The sequence below is a fragment of the Leuresthes tenuis genome, unplaced genomic scaffold (assembly GCF_036924035.1).
Source record: "Leuresthes tenuis unplaced genomic scaffold, fLeuTen1.0.hap1 SCAF_21, whole genome shotgun sequence".
NCBI lineage: Eukaryota > Metazoa > Chordata > Actinopteri > Atheriniformes > Atherinopsidae > Leuresthes > Leuresthes tenuis.
This window is the reverse complement of record NW_027325375.1, coordinates 8782583-8808507: the sequence shown is the minus strand read 5'-3', so window position 1 is coordinate 8808507 and position 25925 is coordinate 8782583. Positions and strand designations below refer to the sequence as shown.

Here is a 25925-nt window from a genome sequence, read left to right as displayed (position 1 = left end):
AGCACAGGAAACACCAGACCATCTTTTATGAAGGGATATGAGATCATTTCATCACACAATTTGTGGTGAAAGATCCAAAGTGACACTTGATGATTTTCATATAGTGATACTAACTGGGATCCCTGTGAACAACCCTGCAATAACAACATCTTTAACTTTATGGTGTTTCTTTACTTGTTTTTCTGAATTGTTAACAGTTTCTCTCACAGTTGTACAGGGTGGTGACCCTGACCCCATCTTTACATCTAAAAGACAAGTTAAATAGACTTTTTCTCTTTTTAAAAGTAGGTTCCTAACTAAATAGTGGCTTGTTTTCTGTACTTTTAACTCAACACTGATAATGAAGTGACATTTGATCATCTTAATATCATATTTGACAGCTTGTGATTTGTCAAACACACAACGCTTTAGCTTTATAGATATCATTGTTATCAATAATATCAGACTGTTTCTGAAAAATTGTGGCTGAAACATTCCAAATGAATCAATAAAATATTAAACATTAACATTTCTAGGTTAGAACGGTTCAAATTCTGTAATTTGTAAAATAACAATAAAAAGAAAAAGGAAGACCAACACGTATTATTTTGGACATTAATATCTTTTCTCTTTTATTAAGACAAGAACTCTTCATTGTTTTGTAAAAATGTCTATTTATGAACCAATACAAAATGTGTATGGGAATGTGGAACTCCTTTTCTCCAATAATACACATTACATTTCCCAAGTACAGCAGAGAGACAAAAAGAATCAATCTGAAAACAATGAGTGGTGAAACAATCAAAGATTTTAGGGAAATCAAACGCGTTTCAAAAGGTGGTGGAGCTTTTAAAGTGACAGAAGTACAGCCACGGCATGTTTCTGATCCTGCTTCATTCCAATATTTATGATATATGCCAACAAAAAGCAATACTCAACACATCTTTACAGTGCACCAAATATTAAGAAAAATACATAAAACATGTACAACATATACGCAAAATATCTCACCAATTCTGGACCTAAAAGAATGTGTTGCACTTCATGTAATGAATGCATTGTACTTGCTTTTATGTTATTGAGAGGGGCCAAAACTTTGCATTCTACCTGAGATGCAGTCATATCTGTCAGCAACTCATGAACCTGAGACAGGACATTGTCAAAAGAATTTAATGTGGAGAAAACATCCTCAATTGTACTCTAAGTGCATGGTCCGTTTTTTTCTTTTAATACTACAGAGAATGTCATTAAAATTATACACACAGTAACCTAATGTATCATCCTGCTCTGTACTCTATGTTCAGATTAATTCAACATCTTCAAATGGTTTTATTTTGGAAATTTGGGGGAACAAAAACATCTGGTGAAATGCCTGGCATTCAAAGCCATGAAAAAAAGTTCAATACTCACAAATTAAATGAGCGTTATAAGCCTCAAGGTAGAAGACAATATTCAGTTCTATTCCTTTATTGACAAGTACATTTAAGTCGGATTTAAATGGAAGCTGCCACATGTCACTGAAGCGAAAGAGTGCTCACTGGTAAATACAAATCACACTGTCTCAGTCTAACAGATGAAGTGACATCTGCTCTGTGATTCATAAAGCAACGATAACAAGTCCGTTAATAGTTTTTTTTTTTCTTTTTCAATCAGACACCAGACTGTGAAACATCAAACCTAATCAGTACCCTACCCCGCCCCCACCCTTCCATTTAACACAAACACAAAACAGTGTCATCAGCATACAGTGTTGACTTAGTGGTAACTCCTTTGTGACTCTTTAAAATTAACTCAAGTTTTAACAGAGGAAACAAATGGAGAGAGTTGGACACAGCATTATCTTTGTCTGCAACATCCCTCCCTGTAACTCTCATCTACAACTGCCACGTCCAATGGAAAAGCTGGAAATTATATGCACAGCTACATCCAGCCACCTTTGTGTTCTAAAACGGTAAACAACACTTCATATGCACAGATGCAGTATGTTAAAGAAGGTGAAATTTGCACAATGTATTTCATAAGGTCCCCATCTAAAGCGTCTGGACAACCGTGAACCCCAAAATCTCAATATGGAAAGACTGAATGCTGTCTTCATGCATGAACATGATATATTAAAGCTATCACACAGGTAATGTGTTGCAATCTAAGTTTCACATTTAGATAATCCAATCAAATGCTTCAACTTTGCAATAAATCATCATAGATATGGGTGTACACAAGGCAAGCAACACCAAGGAATCCAATCATTTCTCTAACTGTAAAAATGGTGTTCAGTGCCAGTTACATTAGTGGAGTGGACTTATATTGTTAACATTTTCTGTTTATGATGGCGATATACCCTACAGTGCTTGAATAAAATAATGTTAATGAAATGAGTAGTTAAATTTACAGTGGGGGGAAAGAAATAGTCAAAAGGAGCAAACAAATGAAGAAAAGAAACGGCCAATAAGTTAAAAACAAGCAACACAAACATTAATTTAGATACAGTAGTAATTAGTAGGCTTGTGACAGAAAGCCGAGCAATATGACACTCTGAATTGTAAAGGGAAAGCATTGACCAATATGCAAACTTCACTGACAGGTGATTCGAAGAAGGAATTTTAAATTGCGCTCCTGTTATTTGTTAAGCAAAATAAACATTGGTTTGATTTTGTGAAACAAGTGTTTGAACTTGTTTTCTGAGGGGAAAGGTCTGAGAGTGGGCTGGTAATGTTCTGCTTCACTGACTTATAACACAAAACAATTAAGATTCTGTCCCAAGTCGAACAGTGCTTACTCCTCATGTGAGTTGACAAAACCCTTTGACCATTCTCAAAAACTGTGTGGTCCATGGCTGTAAAATGAAATCTTTTTCTCACATCTGCACAACACCACGGCTAACTGAACCATAGAAGAATAGTGCTATGGGTCTGCTGGAGAACAGCAGATGAATATCAGTCATTCCATGACTGAGTGCCTGAAGCAACAGTGAAACTCTTCTGGGACAGTTGCAGCTCAATCTCAGCCAGGTCAGCCACATGAGAATACAAACTGCTGAAACAGGCCCGTGATTGGAAGAAATGTGAGAAAGTGCTCTGAGCACAATGACTATTGATCACATCCTTGTTGTCACATGACTTTTGATCTGGGTTTTCGCCGCTTTGTTTTGTTTCAAGAGTAAAAATTTCTATTTCTGATCCTAAACAATGATCCATCATCTGTGTTAAATTCGAACCACCTACTTTAAGTAACTTTTGACTGAAATCAATTTAGCTGAAATCAATCAGTCATTTGTATGCAGGTCTATGTTCACACAACATACTCGTGAACATAGAAATGTGACTCATATCTGATTTGTTTTTTAGGGCTGTGTCTGGAGCTTTTAGCTTATATAGATGCACTGAACATTGTCGTAAGAACGTGGGCCAGATATAGGGCAAAAATTAAAAGAAACAAAACAAAAGGAGAGTATTTTAACATCACTGTGAACTCCTTCTACAGCACTGCTAGCAGTCGCCACTAAAACAGCTAATGCTAGCTGTCTAGCTTTTCTTGTCCTTCTCAGTCATTGTTGTCCTGTGGAGTCAGAAGCAATACAAATGTAGTTATAACTGTGAACAGTATGTGGGTTGTCAATTGTCCTATTCTGTGCTGATGTGATTTGGTTTCTCCATCATTGTAGCTTTTATTCTTCAGAGGAGCATAAATTTAAAAAACGGCCCCCAAAACTAAAACCTGATGAGTTCTTGCTACCATGGATGTGGTTGATATACGTTAACCACTGCAGCCCGGACCTCCACCTCAGTCCACCCACCGCTGTCACAGAGAAGAAGGACTCATTAAGCCTGTTGCTTGCTGTGTGAACACGTAATAATGACAATGACACCAGTAGACGTTGTCTGCCATGTTAAAAAGCTGGGGCTCTAATGCAAAGCATGGATAACAACACTGAGTACAACGTGTGTATTTACTTATTTCACAAACAATGAATGACTTCTGGCATCCTCAGCCCGACTCGGCACAACAAAACTGATTCTTATTCAGTTTTGGCAGGTGATGCAAACAGCAAAACAGAGATGCAGAAATAATGGGTTTTAGTAGTACATGCAGAACATATGAAATATATAAGCATTTCAAAGCCGCAGCATCAATGCAAAACCATTTATATTCAGATGATGTGATGGAGAGTGAGAGTCTGGTCAGTCTCTCATTAGAGCATCTCAGTTTGAACACATTTACTTTGCCCTACATTTGCCTGTTTTACAGTTTTAACTAAACGTACAATGAGCGTGATACAATAAAATCCACAAAGTTGTTCATTTGTAATTCTTGTAAGTTGTAAAAAATATTTCTGAGTAAGGATTAGTGTACAATACAGCTGGGATTTCACTGGCTTATTTTTACATTGTGTGTCTATGAGATAATATGAAGAGGGAGAGTATGAAGGAGGAGCTGGACTTCCATTTTGTGGAGCTGGAACATAACTAACTTTCACACGTTTCAGTCTGGGGTTGGTTAAGGCTATCTTTATGCTCAATAAGGATATGTACACAACACCAGCATCTTCAGGCCAAAATTAATTCCCGATGTGTTTTTATTACCGAGACTTAACCTTTGAGAGTGCCTGAGAAAAAAAATTCAACAGCAATTTTCCATTTTCTTAAATTTCCCATTAGTAAGAAAGAAGAGCATGTCTTGGCTGAGAGAAATCAACTGAAATGTTCGAGCTCAATAAAAGCGGGTTGGAAAACTAATAATAAGAAAAACTAATACTGAACAAAGGATCAAAGAAATACAAAAACAAAACGGGAGCACAGAAAAAAGAAAACTAATGTTCCATTTCTCTTTACAAAGAAAGCTAATATTTTAGGAAACAGTAATATGGTAGTTTGTCAGCTCTTAAGAGCAAACTAAGGTTGCTAAAAGTTATCTAAAAACTGAGCAGGCCTGATAAAATGGACCAATCAATCTGTACCTTTGCTGCCTTCTTTCTGATGATGTGTTTTTGTGTGTGGTGTTAGGGAATCCAGTACAACCAACTTGTATATATATGTCCTTTGTACAATGAAATGTAAAGCATTCCATGCATTTTTTTTAGAGATGTCAAAACTCGAGGGAATAGTGAAGGAAGTAATGGCTTGAGACAAATCACAGTATACTGGAAAGAGTTTTTGTTATGCAGGAGAGGACTCATGTATGCAGACACATTTAGTGAAATGAATAAAGTGACTGTGTCATTTTACCCTCATACAAAAGCCGACGGCACACTGATAATTACGAGTGGGAAAGATGAAGTAGGGATACGGGGAGCAAAGAGGTTATGCAAATGACGATCAACACAGATGCAAAGTGTGGAGAGAACTAAAAATAAACTCAAATAAAAATTAGAACAAGGCACAGAATTTTCTGCAAATGGTGGAACTACGGTAAATAAAATTTGTACCAGCAGTTGGGAAGGTGTTGAATGGTGAAGCTCTCTACAGTGATTTCTGGCAACATCTGGCACGCCCTCCCACCCCCGACCCCACCCCTTGTCGCTTTACTGAAAACCCAAACCCCAACGCTTTTTGTCCGTTTTTTGATTTTGATTTTTTTTTTTAAACACACAAAACATTCCATCTACATCTGCAGACTAGACTAAACAACGGCTTACAACCAGGGCTTCCTGTAAAACCCATCTCTCCTCCACCCCTTGACCCCACTACTCTCACTAAAAGCGATCCAACTTAAAAGCCCGCCATCAACGCCCACCTCTCCCCCTGCCCCATCCCCGAAAACAGCTCAGTGTCCCAAGAAGGACACAAGAGTGAGGGGCCCTGTCTTTGATTAGATGTAGTACTCTTTCTTTTCGTCCGAGTTGGTGTGGCCACCCTCTGCGTTGATGATGGCTGTGTCTGCGTCCGCTGCATCGTCCGCTCCTTTGGCTTCGTGTGTGAAGTAGGTACCTGAGGAGGAGGGGGTGGAGGACAGTGTCACGGACTGGATAATAGCCTGCTGTTTAGATGATACAAAAGATTCAAATGTGACCCTACATTCACAGCACCTAATTATGCAAATCCTCCAATGTGGACATTTATGTACACCCAACCGCAGCAGACTGTAATATTCAGATTATCCAACATTTTCCCCTCATTTTAAGTCAAGATTAGAAATGATCTTGAGTGAAGAGAAGAGTGTGGATCTCACTTTCAAATTAACCTTGTCAAGTTCAGCAAAAGAAAAGGCCACTTCATACTTAATTTACAAGCTCTATTCACAATCTATCACAACAGCACAGTCTGGTGATGATGATAATATTCTAGATCGAATGAGGGACTGAAAGGCCAAATGTTGAAAAATACTGTTGGAGTATACAGGAAAAAGGTGCCTAGTGGTGCTGAAACAAAAGCAAACCTGGTGGTACCTCAACGTTCTGTAGATGTGCTACAAAAACTAACAAGAATTTACAGGAATGAAGTGCAATTAGTGCAAATGAGTAGACAGCAGACGTTTTTAAGGAGACATAATGAAGTCATAGATGTGTAAAACCAAGGAAATCAACATTTTTTTCTCCACACCACAGAGGAGAAGTAAGGCCCTGTACACAATGTGTACACATCTTAAAAATAGTTTTTCTTCTCAAGAAAATCCCTTCCACATAGTACCGTTTACCAAAAAAACTCAATTCAGAGATTTCCAAAACCTGACCACAACAACACCAGTATCACTGCGACTGTAAACAGAGTAAAGTTGGTACACACTTGCCTCATCATTGTCCAAACCACTCGTCTCTACATGCCAGAGGGGTTTGCCGTGACCTCTCCTCACCTGCTAAATAACTTCAGTGAGCAGCCACTTTTCTGACGGCAGCAACAGGTGATCTCAATACATTTTTCTTCCTTTCAATGTGCGGAAGAAGCAGCTCACTCAGACAACACAGAAAACCACTTATTTCTCAAAGCTGTTCCACAATTGAAGGTCTGATCAGATGTTGGCAGCTGGTTCAGTCTTTCATTATGGAGCGCTGAGCTACATAGCGCATTCTGACGTCTCAGTTCTTCAATATAGTCTGAAAGTGGCTTTCCATCTATGTGCAGACAACAAAGAGGAAATTGGTGCATATACTAATATTAAATCAGAGCTATAGTAGCACAGAATCTGATGAGGCAAACTAAAAACGCCCAGTGTCTTTAAATATCTTCAGCATGACTGCAGCTGTGAAGAACCTTTGTTTTCAGGGACAAAAACTGCATTTGCATGTGGTTTACAGGCAAAAATTGCATTAAAAAACTCTGTATTTGTCATGATTCCCATGCACCTGTGCACAGGGCCAAACCCTATTTCAGAACAAACATCCCGGTCTGAACCCTCAGTGCTTTGTGCTCCATGAAACACCTCTATTGTAATATCTGCTATTTATGGCCCATTCCTTTAGTGGAATTACAGGGTAGTGTTTGTCATTTGGCTTTTACATGCAAATATAGTGCATGTTTTTGAAAAAAAGATCCAAAACAATCTGAAAAAATAAACACGTGCATATATGTGTGTTTCCATCCATTTTGTTTTCTCAACATCTGAGCTGACGCTGCAGCTCTACGTCTGCAGATAACACTATCAACTGCTCCCATCCATCACCGTTTTATTTAACACAATACTCTGTTTGTAGGCTTGTTGTGAATTTTCATTGGAAAATAAATTAATATAAGAAACAGCAACAATAAGGACAAGTAGATTGTGTTTGGTTCTACTGTTTCTCATCTGACTGTATGGAGGTGTCCTCAGGGGAAGTAAATATCTCATTTTTGTTCAGTTGATGACAACTGCTTTGTATCTGTAGTGATACCAAACCCTAACAAGTCTAATAACTGACAGTTCCATGAGCTTATACATAGAATCTGTAGAAAACGTATATGTATTTGAATACGTAGAAAAGTGATTCATTTTTCAGCTGTTCCCACTAAATGTTTCACATGAACACATTGTTGTATTGGTAATTGGTTGCACTTACACTGCTGGCTGCACCACATGGCAACGCATTACGCCTTCAGTGTTAATACATCATTTCAGAGTCTGTCAATAAGAAGTTATTTCCTTCTTACATACAGTATTTGGTTGATTTGAAAAAACACACACAGACACTATGTGTTTGATGTTGGCACAGTTAAATTGTTTCAGCAGGCCCTGACTGTTCCTGGCAGGCAGCTGTGATACAGACTGTGTGAGTGTTAACTGCCTCAGAAGGTCAGGCTGACTGGAAGTAATGAACTGTGCGGGTCAGCAGTATCTTTTTTTTACCGCTCTTTTTAAACTACTGGAAATGTCCCGAGCCTCCCAGACAGCGTGAATTTTGACAAATCAAACTCACTGACGGCCAGCTTTCAGGTTTCTCTGAACTTGAGGGGAAGCTCTGAGTTTAGCATAACCATGAAAGAAGAAAAAGTTCCTTCAACACCTCTAACTTGCCCAATTTATAATGCTTCCTTTCTAAAGCGGTTAATGTACCCGGTTCCATTTCCTCCTGTGTAATAAACGCAAAAGTGTGAAATCTGTTATAGATTGTAATTATTCTGATGTTATGAGGGCAGCACAGAGGATTTGTTATACTATTCATCATGGCTGCATAAAAAATGTAGTTTCACTCATCATCAGTAACCCCATAGCCTTAATAGCTGTCTTTCCATCATTTGGATACAATCCATCCAGTTATGTAATTAGAAACAAAAGGAAAAGGCTCCACTTAATAAAGCAAAAGTTCATAATTCCTTTAATGGACATCACTGAGGTTCTGAGAATGTCTACAACTTTTAAAGTATAAATGATCTATCAGTGTCAGAAATGATAAACAAAAAGCAGGGTGCAAACTGTAGCTGTGGGGATGAAACAGCTTTTTTGTGCTTTTCTACCTTTGTGTCTTGCAAAGTAGCGACCCAAAACGATGAGTAGGCAGAGCATTGCAAAGACGACCACGGCCACCACTCCTCCAATAACTGCATGGTCCACAGTTCTGGGTGCTCCTTCTCCAGCTCGTGAATCTGAAATCAGAAGGAAAAGAAAATCAGAGTGGGGAACAGAACTGTTAAAACTCCCTGTTACATAGTGGGAATAGCAATCAGTCACCAAACCCCTACGGGGATGTCAGACAGCGAAATCTGATAGAGATGTAGATTACCATTGATGCAGGAAGCTCCCAGTGCCTAAAATCCTGTGCTTAAAAAACACTGAAACATGATTCTCTTGGTTGCCTGTTGCTGGGGGCCAAACCCATAAACCTGAGGAAATTTTGTGCTCCATGTCACCTGGCATGAATGTTTCTCCTGTGCTTCAGAACAAAAAAAGTCCAAAGCCTTTTACTTTTTCTGAATGATTCTATGGTAAGGTCAGAGTGCAAGGAAGAGCTTCTTGTTTTTAACAATGAAAATGGCAGTTACAGACAAAGTGTTAGAACAAACCCCAACAGCATTTTTTCCTAAATGTAAGACCAGAATTCATTTTTTCATCTGGGCTCATTTGGGCCTTTTTTTCCTTTTGCTGACATTTTAATAAGCACTCTCTAAAACTGCCACGACAATAACTGCCAGGATTGCAATCAAGAATTGATTAAGAATTACCATATTCCTGCCAGAGTGCTGGAAATCAATCAGTATTTCATCTTTCCTTAAGAATTTATCTGCCATGGATTGTGCATCACTGTGAGGTTAAATATTTTGAAAAAGCATCTCAGTAGAACTATTGAGAAAAGGTTTTGATGCAACAATACACATGATGAAATATTTGTATCTACTATTAACAGTGACAGTTGTTGGTATTTTTCCAGAGGAGTTGTAGTCATGTAAAAAAGTACCAAGGTTCTTCATACCAACACATAAGAAAAAAGGTCTGGACCTTACCAGGTCTTAGAATTAGGTCCAATAAACCTCAGATGAACATCAATACATTATATATTACATTGTGTAATCATTCATTTATCAAAAACTAAGTCACTCCACGATTTAACAGCTTGTCGAACTTAGCAGAAATAACTTGAAGAAATCTTTTTCAGTCTGTCACATCGCTGTCTCCTTTCCTTCACTGTCTCCTTCAGTTCATTGAGGTTTGCAGCATTGGTTTATGCACAGCTCTCTTAAGGTTCAACCTAACGGAATTCTAGTCAGGTTGAGTTCATGGAGTTCATTGTGGACTCAATGACTGAAAGGTGGCTGCAGAATAAGCCCAAATCATCAGCCCTCCACCACTGTGTTTGACAGTTGGTATGAGGTGTTTGTGCTGATATGCTGTGTTTGGTTTTCTCCAAACATGCTGCTGTGCATTATGACCAAACATCTCCACTTTGGTCTCATCTGTCCAGAGGACATTGTTCCAGAATTCTTGTGCTTTGTTCAGATGCAGCTTTACAAATCTAAGCTGTGTTGCCATGTTCTTTTTAGAGAGAAGATGCTTTCTCCTGCAACCACTCCCAAACAAGCCATATTTTTTCTAATAAAACTATCATGAACTTTAACATTTAACATGGTGACTGAGGCCTGTACAGTATTGTTTTTTTTGCAGTTTCTCTGAGCTTTGCACTGTCTGACCTTGGGGTGAACTTGCGTGGGCATCCACCCCTGGGAAGATTGACAGCTGTCTTGAATGTTTTCCACTTGAGAACAATCTTTGTCTCTGTAGAATGATGGACTATAGATGATGACATGATAGTGTAATATGTCATTTGTTATTCATTCCTGTGGAAGCAGTAAGAGTGGACTCGGTTTTCACACAGTTTCTGCATTCTGGCTTAGTTTTCTTTCATGAATAAGGGTGTTATTGTTTATTTGAGGTTGTATTTACCTTATTTCAAGATCTGTTCAGACTAACTGTTTTTTTTATTATGTCATGATATATAAAACCTTAGAACTGACAGCCCTGACAGGGTGTACTTTCTCTTTGACATGCCTGTGTGCGCTTGCGTGTGGGCATTTGGCTCCTGAAGCGCTTGGCTTTAATGTTATGTGAAAGTTATTGATCTGGTATAGGGATCCATGACAACCCCAACTGAATATCCATTTACGACCTTGATTGGTCCTTCATGGGACACTTTTGCAGCAACAGCCTGCGTTCTGCTGAAGGTGCTGTGAAAAGTTGAGGGTGGAGGAGAGAAGATGAGCCGTGTGCCTCAATGTTGCACTGAGATGGGACATGATTATTTCTGCATTCACCAGGCAATTCCATTTCAAATACAAAGTATACAGCACATAATACGCATTAAGTTATTTTCATCTCAATTGAACACCCCTACAGCATATAATAAACATTCACCTTCAAACTAATGACATTTTAGAAAGAGAATATGGACTGCTAGAATAACTGAAATCAGGACTCCAAACAGACAGTTTTTAGCAGTCAATTCATGTGTAGCAGGGCTGAAACCCCAACTCTAGTTCTGCTCGGGCCTCAACTGATTAACTCATAAGAGCAACAGAGAGAGAAACATCATCAGCTACCACCCATCCCAACCCACCTGCATTACTCTACCTGCAGGACTGCAGTAAGGAGCAGAGAGAGCAGTGCAGTGCTACCTGTTAAACTCAACAAAACATTACCTGATAGATTTAATAGGTTATTTTGACTTTAGATTTTCTTTTTTTAGAGCTGGGCAGATTCAATTAAACTGAGCAGGAATCCTTCTGACATCCAATTCACTCTTGTCAGGCTGCGAGAGCTTTGCTTTAACAGGGTTTCCTATTACAATGTTAATGTGGACTTTGGCTTTGGGGTAGGCGGGAGAGTGTGTGTGCGCTGTGTGGTCAAGGTGTTGGAGACGGGCGGGTGCAGACGATCATTCTTGATTGTCTGCATCAAACTTTCCTGATTTTAATTAATCTCAGGGGGAAAGGATGGAGAGAACATCAAAGTACTAACATCACACAGGTCTTTACATGTTTCACATTGCTTCATGTAATAAGAAGCTCTGCCTTGTGAATTCACGTGCATAAAAAGACAGCTGATCAGACACATGGGTTGCAAGTGCAAAATTTGTCCTGTTGGTGGTGCTTGATGGAAGGCTTTGTCATCTCAAGACTCCACAAAAAAGTTTTGAAATTTAAAGTGTAAGTTGAGCTCAACTAAGATGAAATGCAGCAATAATCTGATTACCAAGTGTCTCTGTCAAGTCAATCAAACATAAAAGAGAATGTCTTCGGCAAGTCCTCCTCAAAACTAACATTTTCTGTCTGAGTCACACCTAAAAGCATCACAATGCTTCGCAGGACTTCATTTTTAATGAGCCAGAACCATCTGAATGCACTGCCAGTTTTTGTTCTAACATATAAGGAAATCTGCAAGTCATGTCACAAAGAATCACTTATGTGCAATTACTTTCGCTGAATAAAACACAGTCCGTGTATTATTATCACAGAGTGGAAGTCAAACTTCAAACTGCGTGGCTCACTGTTCAGAAATCAATTTAAGCCCACATTTAAGTCCATTATAGTTGACTTTCCTTAAAAGTCCCTTCTGTGACAATTTGTGTCATTTAGCAGCAACTTTTGGTGTTAATGACAAAATAAGCAGAAAAGAAGTTCCTCCACAAAACTGATAACAAATATACAGACATTCTACTGGCTGTAAAATGGTCAGATGCCATGTTTTCTGGGCATATCTTTGGGGTAGAAAGGGAAAATTGAGCTTAACACAGGAGCTTAAAAGTCAAGTTAATGTGGCACACCTAAGCCTAGAATATATTGTAGATCATACATAGAGACCGGGCAGCTGCCCTGAAGTAAAGCTGAAACATTTTGGTTGGTCCATGCAAGCTTTAGCAGGAAACTTTGTCAAAAATTGTCTGCACAGCACTGACTGTGATGAAGACGTCAACACCTAGTGTCTGTTACCAAGCAGCTTCTGAGCAGACTGATTGCAAACGGGAGAGAAGTGGTAACACATCATTCATCTCCTATTCACAGTATACAGCTAAGAAGCAATAGCAGTAATAAACCAATGTTGCTCTGATGTCACAACTCTGGAGAGAACATGTCTTGTATTGTCTGTTCTTAACATTACTAAATGTATTTACATAAAAGGTTGGTGAGTCAATAGTGAGCTCAAGTACTGATTATTGGACATTTAGGATAGATCTAACATAATGAGGAGGAATAATGCAGCATAAAGCAGTTGTAGTGTGTTGATGGAGCCATATAGGTTATCAAAGCACTTAATGTAGCTTCACTTGTTTGTTCCAGTCCATTTTGCATAGATTTGAACAGCTAGCAGAGCTGGCGATGACATGACGACATCATGAAAAAAAGGGAAATGTGCAAATGACCTCACAAACAGCGGTGATAACTAGTGTTCAGTGATTCTAAACCAATGTTCAGCCATTTTATATCCAATTTAAGAATGTAGGGCCAGTTTAAAGGCAACATAGAATAAAAAACAACTCCCAATTTAAATGCCATGGATTTGCACGGGCTTTTTCTCCTCATATCAATTGTTTTTTTCCTGGATGGTCTCTAGACTTAGCGCAAGAGAAAGCCAACCAGAAGTTATTTGCTTTTTGTATTACATCATTGCTGCGCAGACTTATCTCAGAGCTGACAAGCTCAGTCCTACTTTCAGATGTGCTTCAAATATAAATGATTAATCAAGAGGGGGCTTCAAACAAGGTGTCCACAGGGCTAAACAAAGCATGCAACAGTCAATCAGGATCGGTCATTGCGGCTGGGAGAGAAACGTATAAGGGAGCGTTTAGCAGCTCATTTTCTTAGGACATGTTGACAGAAGCTTGATTTGAGACAGAGGAGATCTCCTAATTGGATCTTCTAATCTGCTAATTAGGCATCAGTGATTTCACTGGCGTGCCTATACCGCCTGTAGATAGAGGGGCAATCAGGAATGCAGCAACGCTATGTGGGTGGGGTGTCATAAGAGCACATTGTTTTGTCAAGATCCACTTCCATTGCCAACAACTCTCGCAGTTAAAGAGTGAATGTAATTAAAGTCCCAATGAACCAATTCACTGAATCTATTTGAAAAAGTCATTTAAATCTTTCGCCTCTCGGCTAGCGCCCTATACTGCTTACATGCAGAGTGACTCGGCTCAAGGTTTGAGTTGAGGCTTATTCAACATGTCAAAAAGCGGTTTTATTTTTAAAGACTGCAGCAGCATTAAAAATGCCGAGTGAAAAAAAGGAACATAGCAAAGGGGTCGAATAAAGTCAAAAATGAAATACTTAAAAACACTGTCAAATAGAGGTTGTTTTTTTTATTCCACTTTGGACTTTAGCTGTGATTCAACAGACATTTCTGACTTTAACAGCCTGTTCACAGATTCTGAAGCATAGACGTGATTTGAAAGGCCTCATTATTTTGATGTGTTTTCTAGTAACCAAAACCAAAAACCCCTGCTAGGAGCTAAAAGCAGATATATTGTGATGTTCAAAGAGTACTCCAGCAAGTCCTGCACTTCTACAGAGTTGGAGGACTTGTTGGCCGGAATGCAAGAGAGAAATTTAAAAATACAACTGTCAAAATCAATGCAGCATAAACAGTGATATCCAGACTGTTATTCCCCAGAAGGAGCCGAGATCCAAAGAGGATGGATCCTACAGCATATACCTGTGATGCTAAATAAATCATACTGTCAGAATCAGGATCATTTTTTTTTCATGTTTAAAACTTGTGAAGGTAAATGTGCTGACAGGAAGCTATTTTTTTTTTTTAAAAGGATCCAGGTTCTCACAAGCCTACAAAAACTGACTTTCATAATACAAAACAGTGGGAGGGAGAAGACAACAAATGGCTCAGACATATTGTCCCCTTGTGAAAAGTATGATGATCTACTCATTTCTTTAATTCTGCCGCGGTTTGAATTGAGGCAAACCTATCTGCCCTGATGACATGAGTGGAAATAACAAAGGTGTCAAATGACTTCCTGGGTAACCTACTCCGACTTTAATTTTGAGCCCATAAATCATCAGAGATTGTTAGAATTAGTTTTGACTTTCAAAATCAAATTTCTACGCCCTTTCATGTTATACAGGCTTTCACAGCGTAAAAAAGGAAAACATTCTGTTCCGACTGTGTAATAAGCCAGCAGTTCATGGGATTCTGTGTCAGTGACACATCTTGCCTCACCCGAAGAGCAAATTACATCATCAGAGATGTGGTACTCAGGCAAAATTAAGACTAACTCAATTACCTCAATCACTGTGAATTCTTTAACAGTAGATTCAGAAACAAGTCAAATTTTTCTAACAAACTTCCAAAAATGAGAGAGAGACTTGCAAATTTATGGCGACAACTGGAAATCCAGGCCCAGAAAGGTGGATTAGTTGTGAATGTTTTGTGTCCGTTAAAAATAATGGTAAAAACTCCTAACCTGCCTGTAATCCTGATCCCCAGGTTAACAAGTCAAATGTTTTGCTAATGTTGCAAATCAATGAGGCTAATTGAGATTCAAAAAGATTTTTTAGTTGTCGTGACTGTGCTCACATTTTATAACGTGGGCTGCATAGTGGATTTTATACAGTTTAATTCATGCACAGAATGTCAACAAAGAGAAAACTTCAACTCATAGCAAAAACCAGTTTGTATACGAGGAGAATATTCACTATGGTCTTCATCCCCTTAATGCTCCTGACAAATCCCACTTTGAAGTACAACCAGACATCCAGACTGTTTGTTGGCGTCAGGCTTTGCATTGTCAACTTTCCCAACAGAGTAATTAGTTGCACGTATATTAGAAAACCCAATTTTTTGTCAGATGTTAATGTCTGTAGTCCACAGAATCTTCAAAAGATCAAAGCATGTCTGTCGAGAACAACAACCTTTACATTAAGACAATTTACATCATTCCCTCCGGATGAAACACTTGGCCAGTTAGATATGGCCAGTTAAGGCATCAGCAATACTGTGCAAGGAAGTGATGAACCCTGCTGTATCTGGCTTGTGTGTTAAACCCGTAATAGTTGACAGAGAAAAACAGAGCAGTGATGTAAACTAAACAAACCAACCATGACAGGATCTCTGACACTGAGCTGACACCACAAATAACCAAACTCTTTACAACACCCTACATGTAGACTAAAACTCGTGTTTATTTCTGCCCTCTAAAGTCAGATACACACTAATGCTGCTAAAGTGTAATTTAAACACATAGAGCAGTTGCCAGGAATCAAGCTCTCGCATAAATTAAACAAGACAAAGCCAAGACGCCAGAAATTCCATTTAATTACCAATTCATCTCTTTAATTGTTTAATTTCTTTTTAAAACAAGATGACAGCTGTAATTAGCAGTTACATTGAAACTTTGTGTACTGACAATGACAATTGCTAAACAAAACAAAGCAAAAAAAAGAACTCTTATCACAAATGTACAATTTTCAGCAGGTGAAGAGGTGCGTAGGAAGATGAAATCACTCTCAAGAGGCTCATATTGCTTTTCTGCGTTATTCGTCATGTAATATAAGCCTTTGTGCTTGTAATAGATTCCATTTTGGGCATCAAACAACATCATAAGAAGGAAAGCAAATGTTCCAACTCCTTGCAAAGGTAAGCCAACAGTGCATTATCTACTTGGAAACCTTGCACCTTTTTTTATCTGATGGAGCTATTCATCATGTATCTAATCACCGCAAGTCCTTATCCAACATGTAATATAATTATGGGCTATAACTGTTCTCAGGATATTAAGCTGTATCTGGGCCATGGCTAGCTCAATAAACACCTTCTAATAATGGCTTTTAGTGGTCTCGGGAGTGACTTATCCTAACACATTGAGGACGCTCTATGGCTCCCAAGGCCAAATGAGTTTGTGGCTTGTTGCAGAGATGCACATCAGTCCTGGTAATGGGGACACTGTTTGGCAAAAAAAAAAGGCAGCCCAGTGGAGCTTCTCACCTTCCTCCAGACTACCCTTTCTTCTCTCAAGCATGATTATCCACCCCCCCCCCCTCCACACCTCCACCAACACTCTCCTCCCACCCCACTGTCACTGAGCTGCCTTCAGTCATTTCAACAACAGCTGAAATAATTCAGAGGATTTATCCCTGTAGCTGTGAAAGGTGTGTGTGCGCGTGTATCATCTGACTGAAACAAATAGGGTCAAAATAAGTGAATGACAACTCGTGATATGTTCATCATAAAGAAAAAGCTCTAACATAAAAAATAAAAAAAACAATAAACAGGAAAAGATAACCCGATGGGGAAAAACCTCCTCTGGACAAAGTCACAGTAAAATAAAGTGCTAAAACAAATAGACCCCTAAAGTCGAGTGCTGTGCTGCCTCTTCTCTTGGCATATTGACAATAACAACTGAGACTCTGAGTATCCCGGCGTTGTGAGACAGAACAGTATCAGTGAAATGACATCAGGGGCTTTGTGTAGATTTGTGTGCGCAGCAGACAGAGCCCCTGGGTGAGGGAACAGTGCCAAAGAAATGAGGGGCTAATCCTAGAAAAGAAGCCAAGACAATGGCTACATTTACATACAAGCAGTAAACAGAGTGTAGTGCATTCTCTGATCAAGGTCGTAGTCAGATGAGCTGTTTACATGACCCGTTACCTCACCGAATACACATACCGACTTCAAGCACATTTTCTGGTCTGTCACCTTCAGGATTAAAGTCTGTCACATTTTCACACAGCTTTGTGCAGACTATGCACCATGGCATTCAACCAAAGGAGGTGCATTTCTTAAAATATGGAAGAAATCATCACTGGAACCAGACAAAATATGCTAATTTTATCACTATTTGACTAAAATGAGTCGTGAAGCCGTGACAAAATTAAGTTAATTTAGCCAGTTAAGTGAAATAGTTGGTTGAAAGATATATAAACCACAATGTGTGCGCTCTGCATGCCACGCAACGTTACCAATCAATTATATACCAATGCATTCTGAAGATATTCTTAATGGAATTTTAAACTTGGTCATTTCCTTACAAGTCATTTAAACAAATGAATCACTCTCCTGAAATTGAAATCTTAACAAAGCCAATGATTTAGAGTAAGTAAGCGAGTGATAAACTTATTTCTTTTCTCTGTGTCTCTGAAATCTACTGCAAGAGTGCTGCACACATGTTGGAAACTAAAGAGAGTCTCACATGAATGAATGGACTGTCACTTGAATTACATGTACGTAGAGTTATGTGGAAATGCAGCTGTAAAGTTCTTCTTTGAACTACGTTTATGTTAGTATTTGTTCCAGGTACACAAGATCAGAACATCTGGACCAATATAAAAGTGCACTGAACTTTTATGATCTTTCATATATGGGCCTGGAGTCGCCAGCAGAAAACAGTGCCAAAACAAGGGGAGAAAAGGAGGCTATGTAAAGACTAATGTCACACAGAATATTTACTGTCATCACAGCTGATTTGTCGTGCTATTTTGGCTGTCTTTGAGAAGCAGTGTTGTCGCACAAATTCTGTGAGCTGACAAAAAAGCTGCGGTGATAATGAAATCCTTCGGCAAGACTGAGTGCATGGTGTCGGCCTCTAATCCCAGCCTGACCTCAAAGCTAATTCAGTCCAGTTTACATGCATGGATGTTGTCAACAAAAAAAAGAGACAGGAAATCTGCTATATGTGACATACAGCTCACATCACAACCAACCGGGATGGTTCAGCTGAAGATAAGTGAAGCCAGTGGACAATCGCAGTGACTGGTTTTATCCCAGTCACACAACTATTTTTTTATTGTTTTATACGTGGGATAACATTGCAACGACAAATCCACATTTGGCATATTGTGGAAACAAGATGGGAAAACATGATTCTACCTTTGTCTGCCAACATCACCACTGAAAGCAATGGATGTGGAGAGCAAGCGAAGAAAAGGGCCATGAGAGAGTGACCGAAGCCATGGTGAAGAGTCTGTGAGCTGGAGCTGCAAGCTCAAATTAGAAAAGGGAAGAAGGAAGGCACGTTGCTCCTGCTATTAATAATCAATTTTAATTTCCTCTCAGATCCCATTTATACTTTTGGAATACTAAATAATATATATTAATTTCAGGGTGTGACCCACATTCCATCCCAAAGGGCGAAGGTGTTTCCCTGCAAAATCCCTGGATTAAACATTCCTCTCTCTGCCCTGTGTCCACGGCCAAATGAACTGAATACTACAACTGTTGCAGATGACAGTTGCAAGACTTTGCTGCTACCATGGCAACACAAGGCAAATTAAACATGGAATTTGCAATAAAAGAATGCCAAGACAGGAAACGTGCAGGTTTAAATGCACTGAGGGCACAACATTTGAAGCTCACACCCTGTTGTCTCTGTCTGCAGAGAGCTCAGAGTATTAAATAAATTACTTTAAAAGAGGTTATTGCAATATAATCCAGTATCCTAGTGAGTAATGTAAAATGCCAGATAAACAAGTGGCATTCTGACTAATTTGTAATTAAATAGTATATAAACCCAACACAACAAATTACATGAAATCATGTGAAACTTTTGATTTAATGAGCAATTGCACTGCAGTCTTGTGACGTATAAAGTTGTATTTAATCGCTACACTTGGTTAAAAGGTTGCAGTTTTTCTGAATAGACAGATCAAGGAACATTTCATCATCCAACTACTGTTTACAACACTGTCCCCCAGAAGTGTTTCTGACTGCAAGACTGTATCTGCACATGGCCATAATGTGCACCGCATCTGCACATTCTATCCGCACATATTAGATGGACTCATCAACCAACATGAGGCGTCTCAAGTCAAAAGAAGCGATGGGGAGAAAGTCTCATGGGGCCATTATAACACAAGTGATCAGAGCAGACTGCATTTTCAGGAGACCGAGTCCTTCGCCAACTCAGCTAACATTAAATCAGATCCTTCAGGTAATAACTGCTCTGTTGGTCAGGCAGAAATATTCGGAGGGTTTGCAGTGACATTTATAGAGCACAGAGAATTAACCCCTCTAAATTTGACTGTGGATGCATTCTTGTGAAACAATCCTGGTCTTTGTGCGACTAACTGGAAGAACTCTGGCTCTTTCCTTCAAGTCATCTGGCAAAGATGTTCAAAAAACCTACAGAGCAAACAATATTCTTATCATCCACAGCTAAACATTGTTATTTATACCAAAATTTAGGCATGTTAACACTCTAACGTAATAATGATCCATTTTATAAGGACACACCTAAATATAACTTTGGCTGCAGCCTTAGCTCAATTTGAATTCTGTCTGAATGCGATGTTCTTGTTTTTTATTGCATCATGCTGTACAGAGTACAATACAATTGACATACTGCTTTCTGCAGAAGTGAGAGATGACTAATGCGAGGCCTCTTACTTGTTCATCATTTAAAGATAATAGAATTTTTTATCAGTAGTTTGTCACACTCACATTTATTGTTATAAAGAATTTCTGGATGTGACATGCTAAACTGCTCTGGCAAATGTGTTTCAAATGTGCCTGAAAGAAGTAACATGAGAGCAGTTGGTGTGAAGCAGCTATGATAGTGCAGATGTTATCACAACCAGCAGAACTGTGGGACAGATGGGGATGATGGACACTTTGGATTCATGTGAGACACACATCCTGGTTTGCGTGCATCTGGATGCCTAATGCAAGCATTTCTGTTAAAAAACATTCTATTAGCAAATGGTAATCAGATATATAGTGCTATTGCTAATATTTCCAAATGTATTTTTCTCTTCTACAGATGTTATAAAGTAATTATGTCCACCAACTAACTATAGAAATAAAGCCACCTGCCTAACTTTTTACAGGTCCAGTGAAATCCCTTGTTGGGGCATTAGCAGGTCTGTGGTATCCGATGCTGTTGCTACTGGATGCATTGGGTCTTGTGGGCTGTGGATTATAGCCTCTGTAAATCAGCTTGTTCTTGCATATTCCATTAATACTCCATCAGACTTGGGATCTGGAGTTCTTGTGTAGTAATTCATGGTGTTAGTTCATGGTGAATTTTGATATATGCTTAGAATCAATTTCATACTGCAGAAGTCAAGAAGTGTCCTGCTTCCTCCTTCAGCTTCTTTACAGACGCTCTGATGTTTACTTCCAGAACTTTGCAGAAAGGAAGATAGATCCCGAGTTTAAAGGTTGGAGAGCTGATATTTTCATTGTATTCTACACACTTTACTTTCTCAACGCATAGGTTTACTTATCTTTGCCTAAAGGTTCTGTGATATCTTCATTCCACATGACTTGTTTCCTAAATGCACAATGATGAGCTAATATATTCACCTGAAAACCTAAAAATAACTAAAACAATTTGCATTGTGAGATGCAGATGTATGCCATTTCTTCATTACATCATTGGGGAAACATCTACTTTCACAGTGGTAGGCAACTGCTTATTGGAGCTTATGGCTGCTTACTGGGACTGGGTTTGAGGAATCAGAGTATTTAGAAAGATGTGGATTTGGAATTTGAACACAAATTCACACAAAATATACTAATATCTAATGTACGACTTTATTTTAGATGAGCTTCAACTACTTTAACTTTTATCACAAACAGCAGGGCTGCACAGTGGTGTTGTGGTACGAATATCATAGCAGGGGCCTTTCTGTGTGAAGTCTGCATGTTCTTACTGTGCATGTGTGGGTTCTCTTCAGGTACCCTGGCTTCCTCCCGCTGTCCAAAAATATGCACGTTAGCATGCACCTGACTAAATTGACACCTCGAGTGTGCACACTTGTTCGTGTCTGTGTTGGCCCTGTGGTGGGCTGAGATGAAAAATCAAATGAATGAAGACATCTTGCTTAGACATATACAGTACGTTCCACGTATCACTTCATACCCGCTAAGTACTCCCAAAAAAACAAAAAACACCTTAACTAAAACTCAACAGTGTGCCAATTGTTACCATGCTCAGAAGTGTAAACTACATGCAGATGCTGCTTGATTAAAATCATCACATCTATGACACTGGTGAGAAGAAAAATCAACACTGATTACATCCATTTCAGCACTTCCCTGTTTATTTCATCATAAAAATCCAGACGGAACCTTGGAGGTTCACTTGACTTTCAGCAGGTGGTGAGTTATAAGAAGAGAAAAAGTTTTGGGTTTTTTTGGAAGGGGGGGGGCTCTGTTTGTCACCTGTCACACTCAGTTGTGAGTCTGAAACTAATTAATGCAGCATATGTGCCTCATTTGAAGAGAGCCCCAAAGGCAGGTACAAGCCACTGACTGCCAGCCTGCAATACACACACATAATTATCTGTGAGTGCACATGTACAATGAACACGTGAAACTTCAGTAAACGGGTCACTCTCTGGCATTGATAGAAGTTCTATCACCGTCTTCTTTTTCTTAATAACAAATCGGCTTTGTTTCCTTTGTGTTTCCAACTGCTTCAAACAACACAGTTAATGTGAATAACAACTGATACCTCAACTAAGCAAATTTTCCCTCAAGAACACAGTTACCATAGAGTAAAAAAAAGTTTGAATTGGTACTCTGTGCACCTCTGCATTTGCTGACAAGCCATTAGAAATTAAATGGAACTTTTTTGCAAAAACTACAAAATGTAGTGAGCGTGTCTCCAGCTCGCGTCTGTAGATAGATGGCCTTGCTCTGTTTTCACTCTCTTTATTTAGAGACCTGGTAGAATGAAGGATGGCAAATGGTCACTATTCTGAATATTTTCTGAGTGAATTTATATCAGGTTGAGAAATGCAGTCAACTTTCATGTATATACACTGCAAAGATTTCAGGATGATTTATCAAACTGCTGATTCAACCTATTTTTCCCTTAATGGAAAAAAAAGAAGACTCTGTTCATCAGAAAGGCCTTACCTTTACAGTAGAAAATAAGAGAGTCTATGCAGTAGTGTAAAATGATGCATTACCCATAACAATCCATATGACAATTTAGTAAATTAGTTAATAATTTAGTTAAATTTTGTTTTATAAGTTTCACCGCAATTTTAGTCTTTCAGCCTGGTGTGAGAAAAATGGTTTGTGTATCTCCAAATAGTGAATAGTTGTTTGCCCTTAATAAAGTGACAAATACAGTGCATATGCCCTTTAATTGATAACAGGGAAAGATATGAGGTTTTGTTTCCTTTTTATGAGACTGATGATTTGTCACAGGAAGGACTAAATTCTCTATCCAGATTCAGAGAAGAAACGTCTGATTTCCCAAAGCACTTTATCAAAATCAAACAAAGCGATCTCTTACTTGCGCAATCATCAAACTAAATGTGGGGCAGTCAGAGTGCCCCTTTGACCAATCAATATCATTGATAGACATTCAACCTAAGAATCACCTGTGCACTGCTGGATGAGGTTTGGAAGGACCCTCCAAGTCAAATGGATTCCATTTGGACATCTGCCAAACTTTCTCACACTTCCCTCCCAGTTGAATCAACACTTGGTTGGTGCCACAACATACTGACACACAGAGATCAAACCCATAGCAGACATAAACTTTCTCAACTTCAGTTCCGGAAAAAAGTCGGGAAGCCATGTAAATATCAACAAAAACAGAAATCAATGATTGTAAATCTCAAAGAACATAGAAAACTTCAAATCTTGAAAGTCACATTTCACTATTTCAAGAAAAATATTAGATCATCTGATATTTGATGGCAGCAACACATCTAAAGAAAAGGAAGTTAGGACATGGGCAACAAAACGCTGGAAAAGTAACAGCTGGAGGAACATGTTGCATTTAATAAAGTTAACTGGCAACAAGTCAGTAACATGATTGGGTATAAAAAGCAGCGCTTAAAGGCAGTGTCACTCAACACGAAAGATGGGTTGGTAGAAGTATGGCTGTCAGCAGAAAACTGGGTCAACAAATTGTGAAATTGTGCATCAATTTCAGAATACTGCTTCTCAACATAAATTCGCCAAAAAATGTAATATTCCACTCAGCATCTACAGAATAAATATTATCAAAAGACTGAAAAGAAAAGACTCTGAAAAGAATCTGGCGACATCTCTGTGCACAAGCTACACAGCCGAAACTTAATATTGGATGGTCGCGATCCTCAAGCCCTCAGGCAGCACTGCCTTAAAAACACACGATTCTGTCAGTGAAATCAGGAAAACTTGCAGAAATCGTTGTTGGAGAACACAGCACACAGGTTTACAAGTTCATGCAGGTTAAAGCTCTATCATACAGAGAAGATGCTCTAAGTGAACATGACCCACAAACACTGCCATCTTCTCTGGACCAAAGATCATTTAAAATGGACTGAGGCAAAGTGGAAAACTGTTCTGTGGTCAGACTGAAATTCTTTAAACAATCCCTGTAGCCAACCCCTGAAGAGGAGAGGGACCATCTGGGTTATTATCAGCTCAGTTCAGAAGCCTACATATCTGATGGTATGGACATGCATTATTTGAAACTGCTAACTTTCACATCTGGAAAGGCTCCTTCTGTTCTGAGAGATGTATAGCTTTTAGAACAACACATATCATCCAGATGATGTCCTTTCCAGGGAAGGCCTTGCATACATTAACAAGACAATGCAAAACTAATGTTAAAGCATAGCTTCATAGTAGAAAAGTCTGGGTGATGGACTGACCTGCCTGCTATCCAGACATTTCACCAATTCTGTTACATCCCATTACCCTTACAGTTTAAAAAGAGTCCTAAACTTTATGGAATTGGGGTTGATTTATCAAAAAACACCAAAGTTAGCTGTCCTATACAGCATTAATCAAAGTCTGAAACACAATTATTGCATTCGTTGCACATCAGTGCACGAAGAATCATGGACATTGTATTCTTGTCATTTAACGAATGTCTTCCCTTTTTAATGGCATCCAAATGTAAAAGACTTTGCAATAAAGACAAAAGTTCTGTGCCTCACAACAATCCCACTGTGAGCAAAGTGGCCATTATACCTCTGTGCTCCTCTCCACTATTAGACCTCTGACTGCAGCTCAATTATGCCACGACTTTCAGAGGGTTGCTGACAGCCGTGTTGGCAGGCATGTCCTTTCCAGACGTGCTCACCTCTGTGGATGGGAAATTAGTCAGTGCACCTAGCCATCAGCTAAAACAACTGACATCTTCCCCCAAGATGCCCTTTTATTAAGGATGAGTAGACGAGAGGCTGCTCACTGGGCATCCAACACCACGATGACTCTAGACTGTGGAGCCCTTTTGCACATTTTTTAGAAACAAAATACTTGCAGGGAGTAGATTTACCTCATGCAGATGATGAAAAGAAAATTCTGCACAGGTAGTATTCTGCCAGAGAATTTCTAAATAAATGTTTTAGCTCATTTAAAGGGGGTAAAAGCAGCCAAAAGCAAAGAAAAAAATCTTAACTCTAAATGCCGAAAAACAATAACGGCCTCAACTGCAGCAAGAAATCAAATTAAACCTCTCAGTAATTCATGCTTTTTCAGATTTTTCTTTTAAACTGTGCCATTCTGTTGTGTCAACATTTATGTAACTCTCTATGCTTTTTATGCTGCAAGTGTCCTCTTAACTCTGCTGGTCTCACAAGTGAAAAGGACAATACTGTACCAACTTCTCAGGGCCAGAAGTACTCTAGCCCTTATCTACGTGCACAATAAAATCATTCACTAGACCTGAGTTTTTCCAGTAACTGGATCTCTCTTATTTCAATATCAGAGCTAAAGCTTAATTTATAAGAACAAGATGTTTCAACACCCACTTCTCACGTCCACTGGCAGCTCATCCCAGGGCCGCTTCTTTTCTCTGCTGCATGTTTAATTTGTTCCCTCCTGTCCTCAAAGCCTCTTCCCCTGTACCTTGCCTAATTTAGGGGGAAATGGACAATCTTGAGAAGAGCCTTCAAACTCAATAGAATCACAGCATCCTCTCTCTTTTGGCCTAGAAAAGCGGGGCATCACCATGGCAACAACATTGGAGAGGATGCAGAGAGCGAGGCAGTCAATGTTGGTGCTTTCTAACAGGCTCAGACTTGGTGTCACATACTGGGCCTGCAAATATAGAAATTAATCACTGTTTTCTCTTTCAAACTTCATAGTTCTACTGGACATTACCTTAACCGTTATCCATTAACATAATTTGTAAACGGCACACATCAGAG

The 25925-nt window shown here is 39.0% G+C and overlaps 1 protein-coding gene across 5 annotated transcripts in view; it reads right to left on the bottom strand.

The window, feature by feature from the left end:
- Nucleotides 1-582: 582 nt before the first annotated feature.
- cadm1a (cell adhesion molecule 1a) overlaps nt 583-25925 on the bottom strand; it is a 359846-nt gene continuing 334503 nt past the window's right edge. For all 5 annotated transcript variants that reach the window (XM_072374265.1, XM_072374267.1, XM_072374268.1 and 2 more), the window contains 2 exons: nt 8841-8969; nt 583-5903 (listed from right to left, as the gene is read on the bottom strand). In XM_072374265.1, the coding sequence (XP_072230366.1) occupies nt 5785-5903; nt 8841-8969 (248 nt within the window). In that variant the 3' untranslated portion in view covers nt 583-5784. The remainder of the gene's footprint in view (nt 5904-8840; nt 8970-25925) is intronic.